This window comes from Chiloscyllium plagiosum, chromosome 10 (genome assembly GCF_004010195.1).
Source record: "Chiloscyllium plagiosum isolate BGI_BamShark_2017 chromosome 10, ASM401019v2, whole genome shotgun sequence".
In the NCBI taxonomy this organism is placed as follows: Eukaryota; Metazoa; Chordata; class Chondrichthyes; order Orectolobiformes; family Hemiscylliidae; genus Chiloscyllium; species Chiloscyllium plagiosum.
The window spans coordinates 59,962,594-59,981,612 of NC_057719.1; the positions used below are offsets into that span (position 1 = coordinate 59,962,594).

The 19,019-nt window shown below is 38.6% G+C and overlaps 1 protein-coding gene across 3 annotated transcripts in view; it reads left to right on the forward strand.

Moving 5' to 3' along the window:
- Positions 1–19,019, forward strand: part of egln3 (egl-9 family hypoxia-inducible factor 3) — a 43,805-nt gene that overhangs the window by 19,251 nt on the left and 5,535 nt on the right. For all 3 annotated transcript variants that reach the window (XM_043697882.1, XM_043697883.1, XM_043697884.1), the window contains exons 2-3: positions 12,807–12,926; positions 16,345–16,481. In XM_043697882.1, the coding sequence (XP_043553817.1) occupies positions 12,807–12,926; positions 16,345–16,481 (257 nt within the window). The remainder of the gene's footprint in view (positions 1–12,806; positions 12,927–16,344; positions 16,482–19,019) is intronic.

Below are 19,019 nucleotides of genomic sequence, written 5' to 3' on the forward strand. Positions count from 1 at the left end.
CAGTCTGAAAAACAACCCTCCACCACCACCCTCTATCCTCTACCTTTGAGCCAGTTCTGTATCCAAATGGCTAGTTCTCCCTGTATTCCATGAGATCTAACCTTGCTAATCAGTCTCCCATGGGGAACCTTGTCGAACGCCTTACTGAAGCCCATATAGATCACATCTACTGCTGTGCCCTCATCAGTCTTCTTTGTTACTTCTTCAAAAAACTCAATCAAGTTTGTTTGTATAAAAAACTTTGCTTGTACGTTTCACAGTGGTTTTACTAGATGGCCAGTACAATGGATTGTTGTGATTATAAACAAAAGTTTATTAAAGATGTTTATTTGAAGCTTATCTTTCCTCCAACGGACAAGCTCCCATTCAGAGTTATCTCTTGCACTTAGGTCTTATTTTAATTCGGTAAAAGACACATTCATGGGTACCACGTGCAAATACACTGTCATGCTGACCATAGAAAGAATGGAGGGTTTAGCGCAGCTCATTCCAAAATGAGGTTTGGAACCCCAGGTTGATCCTGAGCTTGAAGAACAATGGGGCACTGACTAAGTTGAAAGCAGCAGTGCTCCTGCTCCAACAGGCCCCTTCTCTCATGGAACCCCTCCTTTAGTTTAATGTCTCAGTTCTCATTGAGGGGTTGTAAATAACTTTCAGCCTCCGTATGGCATCATAGAGGGAAATTACTTGAGAAACACTGATTACTTGTTAGATTGGGGTAGAGTGAGACTTTGGTGAGTGCACATTTACAATACAGCTTACTAAGTATACACAAGTGCAAACAATAAATTGGCCTATGAAAAATGCTGATTTTTTTACATGTCACCTCCAGCATAAAAATTGACATAATGCTTGAAATAAGTCTCCTAGGCCCTTCATCTCCGGGGCTCCAGAACTTGAACTTGTCTGGATCCTTAGGTGTTTTTGCTGCTTTGGTCTAGGTACATTCTTTTAAGGCTAGGCCTGACTGCTCCAATTCACAATCCATTCTGACTAAGGGACTGGAGTGGGAATAACTTCTTCCACCCACTGCTTCAAGCACTGCTGGCTTTTTAAGGTAGAGCAGAAGTTCTCCCTTTGCAAAACCACAAAAAAAACCAGCTGAGTTTATGATTGTTCTGATAGACTCAAGCTCAGTTTTCATAATCTAACAGAAACAACCATGGATTTCTGGGCAATGATATACAAACAATCAGCATTTGTATGCCCAGGACTGTAAGATTAAGCACTTTGTTCTTGTAAAACCACTGTTTTCATACATTAGCGTGATTTCATGAAGAGGAATGAAATCATTGCAAAAAACATGCCTCTATCTGTTTTTCATCTTTCTTCTACATAACTTCAAAGTCAATCCCAGTTAAATATAATTGCTATGCCATTATTAAACCAAGACATCTAAATTAAATTGTTAACATACATTTCAGTGCACTGCATTCATTTGAACTCTTGCAACTAGTCAATATTTGGATATGTGAATAACTTGCGTATATATTTGTTCTGCTTTTATCAGAAGACAAATTTTGATGACCATAATAACTGTTATAGAATGTGTGCAACAAAACACCATTTTTAAATTCCTATTACATTTTCAAAACTGTTGTCACCTAGTAAAAACCAGATGAGCACCATCAAGATACTGGACTTGAGTTGTTAATAGATGTCTAGTTTAGACATGCTCCATTCAGTGATACAACTTGTACCTACAAAAAATTTCACTGAATTGATGGAAGCAGAGAATTGGTGCAGGGATCAAGAACCTCTGGCATAGCTCAGCACTCTCAGGAATATAAGCTGAGAACTTGCTGGTTTCATCGTGCCAGTTTCTTTCTAATTAATTAATTAGAATTAACTAATTTATTAATGTTCAGTTTTGATGATTCTTAAGAAATGTCAGATTTTTATAGCCCTCTGAAAACTGAATATGAAACACGTGCTATTATGGTAGTTTATATACTTTGGTTTACAAAGGCAATTTAAAAAGTCTGATTGATTTTCCTGCTTTCACTGCTGAGGCTTTAAAATTACTGTTTACTTGTCCCAGAATAGGTACTTTATTTATTTGCAACTTTGTACTATCAAGTTCTGCTTTGATTGAGGTGTTCACTTGTACATTAAGTTACTTCACTGGAGTTTGACTATCACTGTGTTCACGTTCTGCACGTAGCACTGTCGTTAAATCAACAAGCAGTTGGCTAAGAGCCAGACCTCACCGGAAGCAGCTATCCTGCTCCCAAACATTTCAGTTTATGATTATGTTACAAAATATATGACAAGTTACATCTATTGATAATTATTTTCCAGCATTATAACTAAATTGACAATGCTTTTAAATATCTTTATTCTTTGTTCCGTTTACTAGTTGTTGGAGTTTTATCAGATCTATAACTAAGAAACTCTCAGCTATTCATAGGCACAAAAAGATCCCTTTATCTCGTGCTGATTGCATCTCATTCTTGAGTTGGTGATGTTTATTACATCTAGGAAGTTTGGTTTCTCTGGTCGAGTGAGGTTTGTGGTAGAAAGCTGCTGTGCTTGTTTATAGATTTCACTCTTGATTTATCTTGGTTTATGAATCTCATGTTTTGTGAGAGGACGTAGTGGTTAAACTCCAATTTACAATATCTATGTCTGTCACCCAATTTTAGTTTTTCTTGGTCTTTTGTTGCTAATGTCTATACTTTTGTTTTAATATCCTATTTAAAGGTGTTGACTTCTTCCTGAGGTACAATCTCATTTCTGAGATGCAGGTTCACAGGAGGTATGTTCTAGTACCTCACTCAAGTCAGTCATCAATGAAATTTGACATTAAATATTGGTAGGCTATTCAATTAATGAAGGCAGTACAATAAAACTCAATTTTATTCTAACTTGACATCCACATGCATCTTCGAATAGATTAGATTACTTACAGTGTGGAAACAGGCCCTTCGGCCCAACCAGTCCACACCGACCCTCCGAAGAGTAACCCACCCAGACCCATTTCCCTCCTAATACTAACACTAGTGGGTAATTTAGCTTGGGAGGAGAAAGTGAGGACTGCAGATGCTGGAGATCAGAGCTGAAAATGTGTTGCTGGAAAAGCGCAGCAGGTCAGGCAGCATCCAAGGAGCAGGAGAGTCGATGTTTCAGGCATGAGCCCTTCTTCAGGATGCTGCCTGACCTGCTGCGTTTTTCCAGCAACACATTTTCAAGGCAATTTAGCATGGCCAATTCACCTGACCTACACATCTTTGGATTGTGGGAGGAAACCGGAGCTCCCGGAGGAAACCCACGACACAGGGAGAACGTGCAAACTCCACACAGACAGTCAGCCAAGGCTGGAATCGAACCTGGGACCTTGGTGCTGTGAGGCAGCAGTGCTAACCACTGATCAATGTGCCACGGTTACTGCATGTGGGATCCTTGGTTGATGTACCACTTCTTAACCTAGGCTGTAGAAGCAATTGATACTACCCTAGTTCAAAAAATCAGAGTATGGTTACAGCAAGAAGAAGGTAATTTGGTCTGTAGAGTCTCTACTCGCTCTACGAAGGATCAAGTTATGTATTCACTGGTTCCTTTTTAGATAATGATCCAATCCTCTTTTTAATGTCTCAGTTAACTTCCACCACAGCCTCAAGTTGTGCATTCCAGACGCTAACCAGTTGCAGTATGAAGAAGATGTTCTTCATATCAGTATTGCTTATTTTGCCAAATACTTTAAATCTTTTGTCCTCTTCTCAATCTTTCCACCAATAGAAGTAGTTTTCCCAAAACACTATGTCCAGACTTCTCATGATTTGAGTACCTCTGTCAACTGTCTCTTAACCTTCTGTTTTCTGTGGAAAGCAGTTCCATTTCTTCATCTTTTCTGTGTAACTGATATTATTCAACCTTGGAGTCATTCCTGTGATTTCCTTTTCTGCACATTCTTTATTGCATTCACATTTTTTTCTAAAGTGTGGGGATCACAACTGGACACAGTGCATCAGTTGAGATGAAACCAGTGTTTCATACAAGTTTTAACATCACTTTCTTGCTTCTCGTAATGCCCCTCTATTTATTAACCATTCCATCAATCTGACCTGTTATGAATACCTAGGACATCTGTTCCTGCACCTCATTTACAAATATAAGCAAGCTTTCCTTAATTAATTGAATTTGTCCCTTTTGCCTATTCATTTTGTTCCAAATGATCTTTCTAGAAACTTCTTCAGTACCAAGGTTGAACTTTCTGGCCACCGGTTGCTGGGCTTATTTTTGCAATTCTTTACTCTCAATTTTCTGCCTCAGAGCGCTGTGGAAGCTCCGGCTTTGGGGTAAAAGGCATTAAAGTTTTTAATCAGCTATGATCAGATTAAACACAGAGCAGACTTGATGGACTGAATGGCCTATTCCTGTTCCTGTGTTCCTCTTGCACCACCCCGAGTCTAAGGAAGACTGGAAAATTATGGCCACTGCCTCTGCAATTTCCACGCTCATTTCTCTCAGTATTCTTGAATGTGTCCCTTTGGTCTTGCTGTCTTAGCAAACTGAAGTGCAGAGAGTCTACACATTACTTCCTTATCGAGTTGAGACTAGCCGACTCAGCACAAATCTGGACTACTCCTGTGATTTGTTTTAAAATCATAAAGGTTTACTTTTCCATTCTATTTCCCTATTCAGAAATAAATGATAGCTGGGAGCCAGAAGCTGTGAGAGATCAGTCACATTAGCTGCTGTGAATGGAAAAACAAGTATGTATTTAGTTTATTAAGATATTGGCAGCATGTGTTCTTCCCCTCTCTTTCAAAAAGGAAGTGCAAATCCAAAAATGTACAGCATCTTCTCTGGCATTTCAGTTTAAAAAAAAAGGTGTAATGATATAAGTTAAGTGCTGTTGAGCTTTTGAACCACTGTAAAATACAACAATATATGCGTAAGTAACCATGAGAGTGAAATCACTTTTGCATTTCAGCATTCCTGGACTAACTAATTTTCCAAATCAATGGTAAATTGAATAGTTACAACAATTGGTTTGCATTGTTTTAATTGTGCTTTAGATATGGTCTTGAACTTGCTGAAAATAAGCAGCTGTAATAGAAAAACTTAGAAGCATAGGAGATAGGAGCAGGAGGAGGCTATTCAGCCCTTTGAGCCTGCTCCGCCATTCATCTCGATCATGGCCGATTCTCCAACTCAACAGCCTAATCTTACTTTCTCCTCCGAACCTTTGATCCCATTCGCCCCAAGTGTTATATCGAGTCATGCCTTGAATACATTTAAGGTTTTAAAAAGTGATAATAGAAGAGAGGCTGAGGGGTGATGATTTTGGCAGGTTGATGAAAAGTGAATAGTGGCAGTTAAGCCCAACCAAATCCTTAGAAGGAGATCTTGTAAAGAATTAGGGGCCCTATTTGCTTGTGCCCTGAATACCAATGGAGAGGCCTTAATCAGTACGGTGTACCTCTTCCATAAAATGGAATGTGGCATACATACCTGTCTAGGCCCACAAATTTTGTGCAAACAAGCAATCTTGGCTGATGTTGATTATATAAATTGCTAAACCTACCAACATCAAAAAAATGGACTGGCATCAGCCATTTAATAGAGATAATTAGCATTGATTGTTTAAAAATGCTGCAGAACCAGTGGCATAATAAAATTAACATTTTATTTGCAAGTTTAGTCACGAAGTTCAAAGTAACTTAAAGCACAATTTTAAACTTATTTAAATGGATTTGCTGTTCCATCAAATCAATCTTCGATCTTAGTTTTGGTGCTAAAATTGATCTGTGGTAGTGGTCTTTGTTTATTTTAAATTCCAATGTGGTGACTTTGATAGAATGCAATTGAATTCTTCTTTTATATTTCTTTGTTTTAGTTCATGCTTGGAATATGGAAGTCACTGGCAAGTGCAGCTATTAAAACTCACTCCTATTAACAAATGCTTGTTACAAATGCTTGAGTTGCTTGTCATGCCATTTCAGAGGGCAGTTATGAATCACATTGGTGGGGGAAAAGGAAGTCACACTTCAGTCAGAATGGATAAGGTAATTAGTAAACCAGTTGGGCTATCACAACAATTCACCTCAACCGCTGTTTCTGTTTTCTTTCCAGATTACTTTTTAAATTCAAATTCTCAAAACTGCCTTAGTAAGATTTGAATTTGAATTTTGATTAGTAGCCTCAGCCTCAAGAGTACTAGTCCAGTAATGTGTAGGTAATCATATTACAGTGACTACATAGAGTGTAAATATGCATTGCATAGTGTTTGACATTCTGACAGTATTATCCGAATATGATGCAGGTGCTGTTGTTGTTGGCATATTTCTTTTCTTGTTCGGTGGTTCAATTTTTTCTTGAATAGCATCGATATCAGTCTGTATAAATTGACTTTTTAAATCTCAAAAATCCCTCCAAAAGCAGGGGTTAACTTATATGTTGATTAGCAAAAATGAACCAACAGTGTGGGTGGTCACCAGCTTTGATGTTTGTCACACGGGGTCAGTTCTATGTGGGTGTGAAAATTGAGACGACTACTAATATGAATTTAGTATGTTGCGGCTGAAAAATTAGAGTAGGGGTTTGACTGATGATGAGTAGATGTGAAAACATTGTTTATGGGGCAAAAAGTCTTGGGTCAATTTATATGCTGTGATCTATTTTATTTATGCCACCAAACAAGCTCAGTAAAGTCTGTACTTTATGGATTTAGTCCCTCAGCTGTGCTGCCTGTTTTTGCAAAGCCAAACTGAAGTATAAGTTATTGGAATGAAATCAATAGTTTTGCAACTGCTGTGGCTTTCAGTTCATGATTGTGAGCACGTACTGCACTGTACACTTAAGGCATGAAGTATTTGCAGATCACACAGAGCATTAACACTGACCTCATTCCATTCAGCTTACTTGCCAATGGAAACTGTTCTTTATCATTGACAGAAGATAAGATTGGAACATTTTGAGTTTTGAAGAAAATACTCTACTAATTTTTATGCAGATGCTAATTACATGCAGGATTTTTGATCAAAATGTAAAATATGGAGTTGATCCATGTACTAGGTGGAACCATATATGAAGCAGGCTATTCATATAGTGCAGTGCCAACAAAAAAAAAATCAGTCTTGCAGCCAAGTTTTTTTCACATATCTTTCATAAAGCTTAAATAAGGCAGCATTAAATAAGTATAATGACTGATTTTGCTGTAGTTTTCTACTTGCTTTCTAAGACTTTTAAAATACAATTTTGAATGTAAATTTCTCCTGTTAAAAACTGATGATAGACACCAGAAATTTTACCATAGATTAAGTAAAAATATTAAAAGCTGTATAACATTAGAATCTTTTAAAACCTTTTTTACTGAATGTAATATATGCAAAATCTATTATTGATGGGGTTTGTAATCTTAGTTGAGATTAGAAAATTACAGCTATTACTGGTGACATTTGCCCTCTTGTTCCCTAGTCATTAAATCATTAATAACATTTGAATTATCTGGATTCAATGAGGGGAACTTTAAGATTAAAGTTTTTCTGTTAATTGTGATTGCATTTCATGACTCCATTTTCAAACAATTCAGTTATATTGTTTCACTCGCTGAAACACAATACTGATGAAATCGCCTTCTGTGACTGTACAGTGTTTTTTTCTGCAAAGTAGAAACATCCACTCCACCTTTGTTGAATCCACCTTATTTTTTATCCTGGGGATACACACTGTGCCTAGACTGCAGGTGAATGACCAATTCCAGACTTGTGCTTAATACTAGAATGTGCATTACAATGAGTTGAGTCGAATATAAAACCTGGCATTTCACAAATTACACTTAGAATGTCGAACATTTTGAGTTCTGACTAAAACACACTTTTATTGCATATAACTTTTTATTACATCATTCATACTAGGACCTGTGGTCAGAATTTTAAACCATTGGAGATTGGAGCTGGGAGACTGTTCAATTTGGTGAGTGCAATAGGGTGCTCTGCTCATCACCTTCCTGCTACCACTGGCATTTCCCAGTTGCAGGTCAGGTAGAATGCAGTCTGCCTACCTTTACGTGAATTGAACATGTTCAGTGACCATTAATGGTATTTCACCAGTGGCGGTTGAGCCCTGTGACATTTAAGGAGTCCAATCTAGCAGCCTCGGTGCAGGCATGTGGAGGGTGGAGAGGATTAGTTCCTTCTGATTGGAACCTTATGGTTCACAGAGAGTTTCTCCAGTAGCAGCAAGTGTATCTCTTGTTGAAAGATCTCCTGCCCTTGAAATCAACCCAACTAATTTCCATATTTCTAGGATCAGCCTGATTGGTCCCAGCGTGACTTGAACCCATTTTCTGTATCAGTAGTGGCTGATTTGGGGACTTCTGTACTTCTAACTATGGGCACTACTCCCAGTGACGTTGTTGGGGTTGGAAAGTTGCTATCCCTATAAAAGATTGACATCTTTCTAGGATATAGAACATCAGCATTTCCAGAGCTCAAGCATAGGCTTCTCTAATTCTTTGATCAAAGCCTTCGTATAAAATGTAAAATTCAGCATTTCTGTTGTTAGTTGTATTTATTCCATCACATTTATGTGCTGATTCCTAAATTATTTTAAATTATTCTTGCATGCATTTTTGACATAAAGGCTCTGACATCTGCCTGGAATTAAGTCAGAAATGGGTAACACGTGACCTGTGGAATCAGAATTTCAAGTTAGCTCTATTCATGACCTGTACTATCTTACCTTAATTTGAAAACTATTGGGTTGCAACCCCACAAACCCATCCTGTGATGTTGGGGTTGTCATTACTGAACAACCTCGATTATCCCAGCATCAATTATCCAAACTTCGGATTATCCGAACAAGATCTCAAGGTCCTGTAAAAACGTTATCAGTTATCTGACCAATCGGTTATCCAAACAAAATATTCCCTGCCCGTCTCATTCAGATAATCAAAGTTGTTCTGTATATGAACTAGGCAAAGTCTGAATTTCATCTCCAAGGCTATTTTTGTCATCATGTGAAAGATTATAGAAGCCGATGGGAATGCCATTAGGTAAATTTAATTTGCAATTGGGGAAACCTGCTGAAGATTCAGGAACCTTTTGACAAGTATGCTTTTTTTAAAAAAAGTCTTGCTAATGCCTCCCGTATCTACTCATATCTCTCCCCACTCCATAACTCCTATGCATCCTCTATACTCTCTTTTCCAATATTTAGTACATGTAGAAATAGGCTGTATAACTGTGACAAGTTTTTGAAATGCTCCTAAAATTGTTAAAACAAGCAAACAAGCATTGATAAGCTGTATTACAAATATCTTCTGATCTTATAATATCATAAAATTGTCAAATCAACCACAGCTTATCAATGAATCAAACTTATTTATCATTAACCCTTTTTCAAAGCAATTGTGCTTATTGCATCAGTTTCAGGAGCAGTTCAAAACTTGTCAGCCTTGCAAATAGCTCAGTGATTCTGCAAAATCATACTAGGAGAGTGGGAATGGAGAATCCATAGAGTGGACATGTGTGCAGTGGATAAGGCCTGGAAGGGAAATGAGGCAATGAAAAGAAAAGGGGAAAAAAAATCTGGCTGGAGGAAGCATGGGACATGAAAGATATATGAAGGACATGGAAGGGTCAGGGAAATATGAGGGGTGAGGAATATGAATCCTAACAACCCCGTGCAGGATTGGAGCAATGCCATAGCACACTGAGAAGGATCTTCAGATTTAGCTTGCCATCATGCCTGTTTTGCCACCACATGCCTGCTTCCTGGTGTGACATTACTACCACCTGACCCTGACTCCTGAAGGCTTAAAAACTTGAGGGAGTTTCTTGACTTTTGGAAATCATAAACACAATGTTGGAAAATGTCTCAGCTTGTGTTTCCTCAGAAGGAAACACGAAAGGAAAAATCTGATCTGGATAGTTCAAAAGAGAATGGATTAGATGAATTTCCGTGAAGCATTTTAGATAATCTAAAACTTTTATTCCAAAGCGGGCAAGATCTTTAACTAAAAATCTAAAGAACTGCAGAGGTTGGAAATCCGAACCAGAGATTGCTGGAAAAAACTTGGGTCTGGCAGCATCTGTGGAGAGAAATCAGAGTTGACATTTCGGGTCCAGTAACCCTTCGTCAGTCCTTTAACTATATTATTAGAGCAAACATTTTATTAATAGGCATCTATTGGACTAGAAGTGTACCAATTGATCAAATATTCTGACTGATCAAGAGGTCGATATAATCAGTGTAAGAAACATATGCTAAGTAATAGAAACATTATGCAGGGCGTACACAAATCATGGTTATATTTTATTTACAGCATAAATCACTCAAATAATAATGTATTCTTGCCTTTAAGAAAACATGACAGCAGAGAGCCTTCTTATCCGCACCTTTTATTGACTATTTGGACATCACTGTAGATCACAATAATAGAGCAAACATTCGGTATTTCAAGTATATAATTTTTGCCGATACATCGAGAGTGCCCGTTCATAATGTGCTAGTTAAAACAAAGTTTTCTGCAATTTGATAATCAAACAACGTGTTTATAGTCATTGAACATATTGGACCAGTAGTGATTATTATTAGGGTATGACCATCTGAGCCTTTCAACCAAAGACAGTTGTTCAATGACATGTCATTTCCCAGTAATCAATTCTCTCTGGTACCATTAGTAGGGCATTAAATAATTCTCATTTTCAATGAACACAGACAAGTGAAACTTCATATTTGCAGTAAACAAGCTATGGCTAAGATTTTCCACTTTGCAGTCTCTGTGAGGGGGTGGGTGCCATCAGTGGTGACTGACACTCCATCCCCAACAACCAAGAAGCCTGCTGAATTGAGGTCCAACCATCTTGTTAAGGTTTTGACGGCCAAAATCTTTTTAAGAGCTCATCAGCAAGCCTCTCAGCAAATTGCAGGCCTTGATATTGAAATTCTGTTGTGCCAGAAATTGTCTGCCACTCAGAGGCAAGCAGTTTTGGGTCTTGGACATCATTGCTGAAGACCTTGTCTTCAGGGGATCCAATGGCGAGAAGGTAAATCTCTTTCAGGACTTTCTGGGTGGGGACCATTGGGACAGTGGGGTTTGAGGCAATCCTACCCCCAGTTGGCTCTTCTTGGCATTTCTCCAAGAGCAAAGAATTTAGGAATGTTGAACTCATTGGTACCTACTCAGCCCTATCTGTGATCGGCATATTCGCTCACAGCAAATGGAAGTGAAGATGCAATCACCTCTGGGGCCAAATGCACCTAGTCTTCTACACCGATTCTCTTAACAGCATGGCTCTTCAATGAGTCTCAAAGATGTCTATGGCACTTCTGATGGAGCATCTCCAGTTGTCATGATCTATGGTCTGTGTTTCCTGCTGGCAGTAGTCAACGTGATATGCTTCTTCAGGAGTCCTTGAAACAGTACCAAGAGGCCCTATTGTTCCACTGTTCGACCAGTGACCAGCTCGCCATGCAGTATGATCTTGGGCAGGTGACTGTTGTTCACCTTGTCAGTGTAACTAACAGAAACAGTTGTAGCTATTAATTTTAGTTTATCCTTAATTTCTGGATCTAGCCTCCATCTACTTCCTTATATTGCACCATTGGACTATGATCACCTACTGAGCTATGCTAACTTTGTGTCCTTTTATATGATTTCAGCCAATAGTTTTAGTTTCTGATCTCAGTTTCACTCCTGATTGCCATGGCTGGCTAATTTCTCTTTACAATTGGAATTTGTCTCACAACACAAGCTGTGAAACTACAGATTTGAACATAGCACTTTACTCTTTGGTTTTGTATGCTTGCCTGAGGAGTGTGTCTAATTTCCCTCCACCCCATACCCAAACCCCTCAATAACTGTTCTCTAATCGTGTCTTATTTCACAATGTTTATCAATCATTTAAATGATATGAATAAAAAGCTACATATTTTTGTTAATGAGGCCAAGATGGGTGGTATGGTAAGCAGTTTTAACAGAAGCATAAAATTGGAGATATTTGTAGATTTGTCCTCTTGTGTGGTTCCTCCTTTCCCATTATTTAATTTATAACCCTCTCCAGCCCAAGTTACAAGATTTGTCAAGATATTAGTCCCTGCATAGTTGATGTTAAGCTAATTCCAATGGAACAACTCCCTCTTTCTTCAGCACTGGTATCCATGCCCCATGAAGCAAAACCAATTCCTCCCACACCAAACTTTGAGTGTGATTTCAATTTCCTTTCCCTCTTTATTTTTTTGCTCTGTTTCCCTCATTGTTTACTGAAAATGTTCTTCATTACCATACAAATGAAGAGTTTCTACCTTGTGGTGAATTCAAGCAGAGATCCTTTTAAGTATCTAGATCTTTAACATACCAGGACCACAAAACGGCAATTGTAAAATCACTCCTTTTATATTTCCTCCACTTTAAAACTTCAATTTTTTTTTCAGAAGTGATTCAAAATATATTTAGAAAAATGGCCATGCAACAAAACCTAATAGCACAGTTATATAAGGTAGATAACCAAGACCACAGCTCTGGTGCCAGTCTTACAGAAGGCTACTAATGGCAAGGAAATGTCACTAAAAACACACATGACACAAGTGGATTATGGGTTGGATTGAAGAAAAAAAGCATGCCTTTCTTCATTATCTCTACTTAAAGACAAAGCTAACAGAACAATGAGTTGTCTTTAAAAAGAAGAGGCTTTACATACAGTAAGTATCATTTCCATGAGGGAAAAGATTTCCATGGTGTACTGTCTGGACTGTACCCATTCTATGATTATAACCTGCATTGTTGCTGGATAATCAAAATCTAATAAGTAAGGAAAATTGCTTGCAAGTAAACCTTTTCTATTTTACTTCTTCAGGCAATGGTAGCCTGCTACCCAGGGAATGGAACAGGGTATGTCCGGCACGTTGACAATCCAACTGGTGATGGTCGTTGTGTGACATGTATTTATTACTTGAATAAAAACTGGGATGCAAAGGTATGAGATATTCCTTTCTTTCTCAAGTTATTGTTCAGCTCAGCTTTCTAGCAGTATGGTTATATAGGTTACATTTGTGCTTTTATTATTTCAGACAATACTTCTTAAAACAAATTGACTTTAATAATGAGTTTTTATTATTTAAATGTAAATGTTTCTATTCTGTTGGTTGTTTGTTGTAATATAAACAACTACATCAACAACTATACTTTCAAGAACATTTGGAAGTATTAGATACATGTACTTTTAATTTCCGTCATGCATTAAGTAATAATGGTAACATAGTTTTCAGCTTGAATGCAGGCCACCAATGATCCATGTAATGAGCAGGGGATGAGCACATTAAAAATGTGGACCTTATTCAAGGAAAAGCTCCTGTGTGTCCTAGATAAGTATGTACCTGCCAGACAGGGAAGAAGATATAGAACACGTGAGCCATGGTTTACTAAGGAAGTGGAATCCCTGGTCAAGAAGAAGAAGAAGAAGAAGAAGGCTAATGTTAGGACAAAACGTGAAAACTCATTTAGGGCGCTTGAGGACTACAAGGAAGTCAGGAAAGACCAAAAAAGAGAGCTCAGAAGAGCCAGGAGGAGACATGAGAAGTTGTTGGCGCATAGGATCAGGGTTAACCCTAAGGTATGTCAGGAATAAAAGAATGATGAGAGTTAAATTGGGGCCAATCAAGGATAATAGTGGAAAGTTGTGTGTGGAGTCAGAGGAGATAGGGGAAGCACTAAATAAATATTTTTCGACAGCATTCACTATAGAAAATGAAAATGTTGGCGAGGAAGATACAGAGATACTTGCATTTAGACTAGAAGAGATTGAGGTTCACAAGGAACAGGTATTAGAAATACTGCAGAGTGTGAAATAGACAAGTCCCCTGGGCCGGATGGGATCTATCCTATGATTCTCTAGAAAGTAGGGGAAGAGATTGCCGAGCCTTTGGCATTGATCTTCAAATCATCATTGTCTCCAGGAATAGTGCCTGAGGACTAGAGGATAGCAAATGTAGTTCCCTTGTTCAAAAAGGGTAGTAGAGATAACCCTGGTAATTACAGACCAGTGAGTCTCACTTCAGTTGTCGGTAAAGTGTTGTAAAAGGTTATAAGAGATGGGACTTATAGCCATCTAGAAAAGAATAATCTGATCAGGGACAGTCAGCACGGTTTTGTGAAAGGTAGGTCATGCCTAATGAGTCTTATTGACTTTTTTGACAAAGTGACCAAACAGGTAGATGAGAGCAAACAGGTAGATGAGAGTAAACCGGTTGATGTGGTGTATATGGATTTCAGCAAGGCGTTTGATTCCCCATAGTAGGCTATTATACAAAATGCGGAGGAATGGGATTGTGGGAGACATAGCAGTTTGGATCAGTAATTGGCTTGCTGAAAGAAAACAGAGGGTTGTAGTTGATGGAACATGTTCATCTTGGTGTCCAGTTACTAGCAGCGTATCGCAAGGTCGGTGTTGGGTCCACTGCTGTTCGTCATTTTTATAAATGACCTGGATGAGGGCTTAGAAGGGTGGGTTAGTAAATTTGCGAACGACACTAAGGTTGGTGGAGTTGTGGATAGTGACGAAGGATGTAATAGGTTGCAGAGAGACATAGATAGGATGCAGAGCTGGGCCGAGAGGTGGCAAATGGAGTTTAATGTGGACAAGTGTGAGGTGATACACTTTGGACGGAGTAATCGGAATGCAAAGTACTGGGCTAATGGTAAGATTCTTGGGAGTGCAGATGAGCAGAGAGATCTCGTTGTCCATGTACACAGATCCCTGAAAGTTGCCACCCAGATTGACAGGGTTGTTAAGAAGGCATACAGTGTTTTGGTCTTTATTAGTAGAGGGATTGAGTTCGGTACGGCCACACTTGGAGTATTGTGTACAGTTCTGGTCACCGCATTATAAGAAGGATGTGGAAATAAGACAGATGTCAGAGGTAGTTTCTTTACTCAGAGAGTAGTAAGGGTATGGAATGCTTTGCCTGCATCGGTAGTAGATTCGCCAAGTTTAAGTGCATTTAAGTCGTCATTGGACAGGCATATGGACGTACATGGAATAGTGTAGGTGGGATGGGCTTCAGATTAGTATGACAGGGCGGCGCAACATCGAGGGCCGAAGGGCCTGTACTGCGCTGTAATGTTCTATGTTCTATCTGGATTAAAACCTGTTTGCTCTGACACTGTGTTGAAATTTGATTTTCATTGTGCAGTAGAAATCAGGAAAGAGATTAAGTTGGAGATTGCTATTGATGCTTTGTCCTTGCAAATTTCATAGTGGTCACCACACCTAATGATGGTGAAAGTTCAGGAACAGATTGTCTATTGTCGATGTGATAATCATGTGTATATGACAAAAGAAAGAAAGACAAAATGTGTTGAAACTCAATGCCATTTTGATCAGTTGGCACATCAGTTTCATGAAATAACACTTTGTGAGCCTTCCAATTGTTGGCTGCCCATTTCTCACTTGCTAAATTGATGATCGACATTTGTAAATTTGCCATTGCAAATATTTTCAAGTTTCAGTCAATGATCAAACAGATTTTTAAATGGACGGCCAACATTCTTGCCCATAAAAGGCAGGAAATTGTGTTCAGTATATAATTTAGAATTGCCTTTTGTAAGATCCTGACTGTACCTTTCAAGCTGAAATGTACAAAGCATTTTGTGTGTCTTTACTGCCAGTTCTATTTCTCCAGGTATTGAATGCTGTTGGAGACCTCCCCTAAAATTGTAATTTTCTGTTTCCTAAATTTTTGTGAGCAAGGAAGACCAGTATTGCAACAATATTCCCCAATTGGCTGCTTGTTATCTGCTGCCCAGAATCTTTTATTGAACTCACCCCACTATCCCAGATATGTCTTGCTAACAGGCTACATTTTGTATCCTGATGACTTTCCTCATTGAACTGACAAGCTGAAGTGATGTGCTCATTTAGCACCTGCAGCACACCAACAAATATTTACAATCCTGAAATTACAAGTGGTTTGAGCTATCGAATATTGTGTTGGCCAAATACATGGGCACATTGCCAACACCACACTATTCCTGAAAGCCTCCCCATTTAATTTGGATGTCAAGAAAAGATCAGGCTATTTTAAAAATGAAACCATATTGGCAATGGTTATACAATCAGGCTCTGTCTGATTTGGAGATCTGCCATCACTTGCTATGGCTGGTTACTCCTGTTAGAAGAAGTTTTGCAGTGTCCTTATTTTTTGCTTTGATCCTTGCCTTAATGTGTTCAATACTAACAATGTTGTATTTTCTATTTAAAAGCGCTAGTCGTTACTTTAGTTAACTTTCATCTGTTGAAAACTATTACAGCAAAGCTTATAACTTTAGTAACATACCTGAATTGTCTTTCCAGAGCTAATATTTCTAGCCATTCTGTCAAAACTTATTTTTTATAGGTTGATGGTGGTATTCTCCGAATATTTCCAGAAGGAAAATCGTATGTAGTTGATGTTGAGCCAATGTTTGATAGATTATTATTGTTCTGGTCTGATCGAAGAAATCCACATGAAGTACAACCAGCATATTCTGTCAGGTATGTCCTTGTTGGAGTCTCTTAGAAATAAGTATAAGACATCACCACCTTCACAAATACACTAAGGGATGGCAATAAATGGCCCATTGACAGTGCCTGCATCTGTGAACAAATAGATGGAGGAAAAAAACCGTACCAAGCTTCCTAATGTGAAATGTTGGGCTGTTCCACTTTTGTGTTAGTTGTAAAACTTGAAGTCATTTTGTCATTTAAATTTATTACAGCTTTGCCATAAACTAACAATGTAGAGATTCCTGAATGTCAGCTTTAACCAATCGCTGAATGAAATTTTCTAAACTATACATTTTGATAAATTATAAAAGAAAATAATGCAAAGAAAAAAAAATTATGACCCTCCCATTAGTTAGATTTTTAAAACCTGCCTGCACAGTTGTGCCAAAAATATTTGTCAAGGAGTTTATGCTTCTTTTGATCTTGGTTAAATGTGATGACCATTCATCATTCCAGTCATTAACACCAGTGACATGGAAATACAGACTTGTGGAAGCCAAATTTCTCTCTCGAGATAATGCAAAAGTTGGGACTCAAGCCAAAATGAACCAAGCCAAATGTTATTATTAAGATTTACATTTTGAAAGAACTTTGATATGCCAGTGTTACTGTTTACGAAAGACTTCCAACCCTTGATGTTGACAAAATTTAAGATTCCATATCCTAGTAAATGTACTTATCCTAAATATCATTGAGATAATGATATGACTCAAAAGAAATGGGGAATCCAAAATGGAGGATGGGAAAAAATTGTGGCTGTAAGAGCTGCTCCTTTTTTGAGTTATTTTAGGTGTTGGACATGATTTACTCAAATTCGAGGAGCAGAAATTACTGTTTTATAAGCTTTTGGCTTGTTTTGGAAGTTTGGGGAAAAAAGATCAAACAACGGCACTTTTAAAAGGAGGAATACAGACAAAAGGCAGCGACTACATGGTCAGTGAGGGGGAGAGAAAGAAACATTCACTCCTGACTGACACAGCAGTGGATCTGCAGTTACTGCTTTTATTGTTTGAGTTCATGTATCTGTGGATATTGGGGTGCATCTAGGAAAAATTAACAAAAAGCAAAATTCTCCGTGTGGGAAATCATGTCTCATGAACTTGATTGAATTATTTTGAAGAAATAGCAAAGAGGATTGATGAGGACAGAATGGTAGGTGTGATCTGTCTTGACTTCAGTGAGGTGTTCAACAATGTTCCTCATGGGAGACTGGTTAGCAAGGTTAGATCTCATGGAATACATGGAAAACTAGTCATTTGGATACAGAACTGGCTCGAAGGTAGAAGACAGAAGGTGGTGGTGGAGGGTTGCTTTTCAGACTGGAGGCCTGTGACACAAGGATTGGTGCTTGGTCCACTGCTTTTTGTCATTTATATAAATGATTAGGATGTGAATGTAGGAGGTATAGTTGGTAAGTTTGCAGAGGACACCAAAATTGGAGGTGTAGTAGACAGCGAAGAGGGTTACCTCAGAGTAAAAAGGGATCTTGATCAGATGGGCCAATGGGCTGAGGAGTGGCAGATGGAGTTTAAATTAGATAAATACGAGGTGCTGCATTTTGGAAAAGCAAATCAGAGCAGGACCTGGGATGTGATGCTGAACAAAGAGACCTTGGAGTGCAGGTTCATATTTCTTGGATGTAGAGTCGCAGGTAGATAGGATCGTGAAATAGGCATTTATTATGCTTTCCTTTATTGGTCGGAACATTGAATGTAGGAGTTGGGAGAACATGTTGCGGCTGTACAGGAAAATTGATTAGGCCACTTTTGGAATATTGCATGCAATTCTGGTCATCTTCTTATTGGAAGGATGTTGTGAAACTTGAAAGGGTTCAGAAAGATTTACAAGGGTGTTGCCAGGGTTGGAGGATTTGAGTTATAGGAAGAGACTGAATAGGCTGGGACTGTTTTCCCTGGAGCATCGGAGGCTGTGAGGTGACTTTATAGAGGTTTATAAAATTATGAGGGGCATGGATAAGATAAATAGACAAGATCTTTTCCTTGGAGTGAGGGAGTCCAGAATTAGAGGGCATAGGTTTAAGGTGAGAGGAGAAAGATGTAAAAGAGACCTAAGGGGCAGCTTTTTCACGTAGAGGCGGTGTGTGTATGGAATGAGCTGCCAGAGGAAGTGGTGGAGGCTGGTACATTTGCAACATTTAAGAGGCATCTGGATGGGTATATGAATAGGAAGGATTTAGAGGGATATGGGCCAGGTGCTGGCAAATGGGACTAGATTAGGATATCTGGTCAACATGGATGAGTTGGATCTAAGGGTCTGTTTTCGTGCTGTACATCTCTGTGACTCTAAGTTATGAGATTGATAGTAATGTTGCTCAAAAAAGTTAGATAAGCTACCATGCCATCTAGACATAGTCTAAATCAGACAGGTGATCCCACTGGTAACTTTAATGAGTAAAGGACTCTCGTATCAAGATTTTTTTAGATTAGATTAGATTAGATTACTGACCCTGCACATCTTTGGACTGTGGGAGGAAACCGGAGCACCCGGAGGAAACCCACGCAGACA